This window comes from Quercus suber, unplaced genomic scaffold (assembly GCF_002906115.3).
Source record: "Quercus suber isolate HL8 unplaced genomic scaffold, Cork oak 2.0 scaffold_47, whole genome shotgun sequence".
In the NCBI taxonomy this organism is placed as follows: Eukaryota; Viridiplantae; Streptophyta; class Magnoliopsida; order Fagales; family Fagaceae; genus Quercus; species Quercus suber.
In genome coordinates this window covers 468,171-473,492 of record NW_027069512.1, presented here as the reverse complement: position 1 = coordinate 473,492, position 5,322 = coordinate 468,171, and the positions used below count along the sequence as shown (strand labels likewise).

The window sequence follows — 5,322 nt, the reverse complement described above, 5'->3', positions numbered from 1 at the left end:
TAAAATGAGAATCGCCTGAAAATGTAGAAACTAAAAGTGGCTTTTCGCCTTTTATAATTTAATTATTCTGTAATTTGGTTATGTTCTTATATATTACATGGAATGTCATTCTTTAAAATGATGAATAACTATTCCTCTCTAAAATAGTTGTAATAGTTATTCCTTAATAGGTGTAATAATTTCTAAAATTAATATATTTTTAAATAAAAAATTTTCTATAAGCACATAACAATTATGAAAATAAAAAATTATCAAAAAATAATTCATCTCTCTCAAATTAAAAAAGTATTATTTTTTAGAAAATATAATTATATAGGTAAGATATTTTCTAAAACAGATCTTAAATTTTATTCTAGTGTGTTACAACTCACCAAAAAAAACTTATAAATATTTTAGTTATTCTATTTAACACATTTTTTTTTAATATAAGATAAAAATTCTACTCTAACCTAATGTAAGTGTATATGTATATGAAGCTCTCTCCTAAAAACTTGAATCTCGATTTTTGTCCTCTCACACCCCATAAATACTTATACTTATAGAGTGATCATTGCAACAAGAATGTGTGAAGATACACATTTTATTTATAGTAATAAAGATTATCATTTCTATCATAATTTTCATTAGTATACTAAACTTGCTCGTATTTCAAATACATATTCATAATTAATGCAAAAATATGTAATTATAAAAAAAAATAAAAAAATAAAATTTGTCTACGGTTTGAAAGTAAATGTAAATATTAATATTAAAAAGTAGATATAAAAAAAATGGATTTTGAGAGAATAAAAGTACTATTTGTGAATGCTACTACTGCATGATCATTGGCGGTAAATTAATTACCCTTGGGTGGCAAGATGTCCTTTTATCAACTGTCCCTGACCCCACCCATTATGTTTACGCGCTTCGGACGCTGTGCAAACATGTGAACCAATTATTTTTTTTTTGAGAAAACATGTGAACCAATTATTAGTCAATTGTAATTGACATTAACATTCCCAAAAAGTAGATCCTTGCACCAAAAGTCATTTGAGTCACGTTAAACTAAAGTGACTTTTTGAAATTGGCCTCCTCTGTATTGTAAGTTTGTAACTAATTTCTCTTCCGCTTTATGATATTGACAATTGTCCATCGAATAGACACATTTTTGAAAAATGATAATGACCGGTCAGTGCAGATGTCAATCCCTTGCAACTTTTGCCTCCTAAGCATGGTAATCTTCCTTGTCACTGATAGAATCCTTTTTTTTACTCGGCTGAATATTGAGCCAGGGTGATCTGGGCTGATGTCAACCCCAGAATTTTATGATCGATCGACGATCATAGAGCCCAAGTTCGGTGCCTATGGTCTCTGTGCTCTCTATATCCTGTGCATCACCAGGATATATGATTGTCTAGCTTTCTAGATCCATTTGTGTTTTACAATAAAGTTCATCCATATTAGAGTAGTACAAAAAAACCGCTTAGACATCATTTAAATTGACCAACTATTCAAAAAAAAAAAAAATTGACCAAAACCAACCGCAAGATGAGGCACTGCATTGCCAACCACAATGGAGATGCAAGTGTGGTTTGAACATTTAGAGGCAAAGATTCTGTCTGATACGCGGAAGCTTCATCCTCTTATTGATGAATTCATCCCAACACTTGAGGGAGAGAATGGAATTTGCTATACTCATCCAGAAAAACTACCAGGTGATTCTTACCCTAATCAATTAGCATAGATACGTTTCTTTCATCTCTTGAATTCTACGATTTTAGGACAATAAATATTTACAAGGCACGAGGTTACACTATTTATTGTTAATTCTAGTAATGACAATAAGGCTAATAGTGAAATGAGTTAAGGAGGAAAGACACCTACTTGAGAATGATTGACAACATTTTCTTTTAGGAGATAGGCAAAATTTATAGGAAAAGATTTTAAATTTGGGTGCCGTGGAGCAAAATACTAGGCACACACACAATTCAAATCAATTTTCAGTACTGCCCTGAAAATTATATTTACGGATTTCTATCTCTATATTTGGAATATATGCGAATTTGAAAACCTTATCTGTTGGAGGGTACGTCTCCATTCATAGATGTCATTTTGAAAGAAACGTAAAAACTAAATTCATGCACAAGGGTTTGCTGACCTCTCTTAACCAACTCATTTTAGTATGTTTTAAGTAAAAGCTCAAGTAAAACATCATGTTGCACTTCTACTCTATCTCTCTCTTTTCTTTTTCTTTATTTATTTTTATTTTGATTGGCACTTCTACTCTCTCTAAGATGCCCACTTATATCATAAAATCTCAAATAGCACCACTTATATAATGGTTTTCGAGAGGTAAGAATCTTCTCTATTTAAATGAGAAGAGTCTAGTTCATAGTTCAAATTTTATTTCTTACATCTAACTGTGCGTATGTTATTATCTTTTTAAGAATTTAAATGGCTTGAAATTAAATAAGTTTTTAAAATTTATAATATTTAGTCCGAATCTTGAAAGAAATTCATTTGAAATGAAGAAATTCTAATTCTTTTTTAACGATGTCTCTCCACTCCAATGTAACCTCAATCATTAATTTCTTCCCCAATCTACTAGTTGTCTTAATTGAAAAGTAACTAAGTACATTATTGTGCATTTTTAAGAATAGCTTCATGTCTTATCGAAAAAGAAAAAAACAGAATAGCTTCATGAATGACATAAAAATTAAAATTAAAAAGAGCTACCTTGCAATGGCACCAAAGAAATCTTTCATGAAAAGGCACAATTTAGTATCTTAGGGCACAAATTTACATTTTAACTGCAAGACAAAGAAGAAGAAGCAGAAGAAGAAAGCCTAGTGCCTTATAGAGTAAGCAAGAGATAAAAGCATTCGTTCACTTGATTTCAAACAAGTTACCTCTTTGAAGTAGGAATGCGCGTGCGCACACAAGTGTGTGTTTTTTCATTTAACATGTATTCAAATTATTAATATATATATATATATATATATATATTTTTTTTTTTTTTTTTTACATTTTACATTCTATTAACATCCCCAACCTATCTCTCATGGTTGTATCTCTTTTTTATTTCATTTCTATCACATTAATGTCAAAGCCACTTCATTAGGAATGGAAAAATAGCTTCAACCAGCCTTGCACCTAGCGTACCCCGCTCCCACCATGCACGTGCAAGTTTTACCAAACACATCAAAGTGGGGATGAGGGCTTTGACCCAACCTGGCTTTGCCCCATTGCCCTCCCTAACCAAGCCTTAGTCTCAAATTGTTCTAGGCCAACAATGAATTCTCAACATATTAGTTAAAATTCAATAAAATTTTTTTTTTTTTTTTTGGGGTCATGCTCGGGTACAAGTCACTATTAGAAAAAACGTACTCTTGTTAGAGAAATAGAATTACAACCCTTTGATTTGTAAGTTTCTAGACTTAAATACTATCAATTAACATTTTTCTAGTAAAGAGACACCTTTAGAACGAATATGCTTAATTTCATATGTTTTATTTATAGTGAATTCCAAACTTTAAAAAAAGAAAAAAGAAAAAAAAAAAAAAGAGGTTTATGGTAGGAGATACGCCTTATCCAATGCACTATATCAAAGCTTGACCCATAGTAGGTTGATGGTATAGCATAAAATTTAGTTACTTTAAATTGATGCCATGCGTTTTCTTTTTAATTTTATTTCTGGATTTGGTCAATTTAAATAGTAACTTGACTACCTTTACGATGTATGGCATCTTCTTTTTTGTAATTACAAGTAAGTAATTCTAAATGCTGATTGTCCAAGTACTCTCTTATGATCTTATCAATTAATCAATGTAACTTTAATCACAATTGTACAACCCGTTTTGTATGCATATTTTGGTCATGCAGGAGTAAGCAAAGACGGCCAAATCCGGCACTTCTTCCATCGACCTTCAAAGGCATACACGACGGGGACTAGGAAACGAAGGAAGGTCCACACTGATGAAGATGGGAGCGAGACCAGATGGCACAAAACAGGCAAGACACGGCCAGTCTTTGTTGGTGGGGCAGTGAAGGGGTACAAAAAGATCTTGGTTCTCTACACCAACTATGGCAGGCAAAGAAAGCCTGAGAAAACAAACTGGGTGATGCACCAATACCATCTTGGAAACAATGAAGAAGAGAAAGATGGAGAATTAGTGGTTTCAAAGGTTTTCTACCAGACACAACCTAGACAATGTGGTTCAAGTACTAAGGATTCATTGAATAACCAAAGCGTGCATGATAATAGTCCTAATGAGATTCCTATACCTAAAAACCCTTCAGCTCTTTTGGAGTATTACAACTCTCCTTTTATTAACTATGACCAGGGGGGCCATAATAGGGAAAGCCCACCACAACTAATTCCAAATTTGGTTGTCCAAGGTGATGGGTCTTCGTTTGTTCGATTAGCTGCAGATGCAAGCAAAGGAAATTATGAGAGAAAATAGCGATGGAAGAACTTTTGGTAGGGCTACATTGCTACAATATGACAACTACCCCTTTTTGGTTTGGTTGTCATGTTCTTGCTGTTGTGTAATAGTCAAGTAATTTAAGTTATTAGATTGAGATTTTAATGAGAGAAGAAAGAGCAAAGGGGAATAAGATATATGGTTTCCGAATCAGGTACAGAAGATTTGGCCATACTTTAACACTTTATCTTGAAGTTTTTGTGCAGACAAAGAATATGTTGGGAGTGACGTTATCTTTTAGCACTGTACAGAGATGATTCCAACAGACATCCATATATGATAGTGTGATAGGTTTTAGTTTCATCATTATATTCATCTATACTTTCCTCCTTTCAGAAACTTTTGACTGAATCTATACCCTCTCTTATTCTACCCAGGGTAATGGGATTATACAAGTGTTTCATTTTTTATTTTTAAATGATTGACATTTTCCTAGCTGATTTTCTATGAATATTCCTAGAAATTTTCTTAAATTATTAATTTAAATTTGTGTTTTAGTGAAAGAAAGTGATTTTCCTTAGTACTAAAGGAAAATATTTTCCTTAACCCAAAAAAAAAAAAAAAATTGGCTATTCCTCATCCATATCAAGGATTATATTGGATATTAATATAAAAAAAATTAAATCAAAAAAAAAAAAAAATTGGATTTATATAAATATACATGGTTGCAAAGGGTTTTATGACTTTCATCTCAGGTGAGGCCTTTGTCCGAATTAGTATTCTTTTGTGAGTAGTAGTGTGGTAGTGTGTTTTTTTAGTTTGAAAGATACCTGTCATTGTGAGTTAGGGAGGTTTTCGTTTTTTTTTTTTTTTTTTTTTTTTTGGGGGGGGGGGGGGGGGGGGGGGGGGGGGGGTTGTG

At 32.2% G+C, this 5,322-nt stretch overlaps 1 protein-coding gene across 1 annotated transcript; it reads left to right on the top strand.

Annotated features, from left to right (window-relative positions):
• The first annotated feature begins 1,552 nt into the window (after positions 1 to 1,552).
• On the top strand, positions 1,553 to 4,898 carry LOC112011694 (NAC domain-containing protein 10). The gene is made up of 2 exons (XM_065771690.1): positions 1,553 to 1,694; positions 3,862 to 4,898. Exons 1-2 carry the CDS (start codon positions 1,553 to 1,555, stop codon positions 4,440 to 4,442), a joined length of 723 nt encoding a protein of 240 aa, XP_065627762.1. The 3' UTR covers positions 4,443 to 4,898.
• The last annotated feature ends 424 nt before the right edge of the window (positions 4,899 to 5,322 follow it).

Excerpts from the sequence above, each read along its gene's own strand:
- LOC112011694 (XM_065771690.1), top strand. The coding sequence starts at position 1,553 with ATGGAGATGCAAGTGTGGTTTGAACATTTAGAGGCAAAGATTCTGTCT. Across the intron at positions 1,695-3,861 it reads TCATCCAGAAAAACTACCAG|GAGTAAGCAAAGACGGCCAA; the intron begins GTGATTCTTACC and ends TTGGTCATGCAG.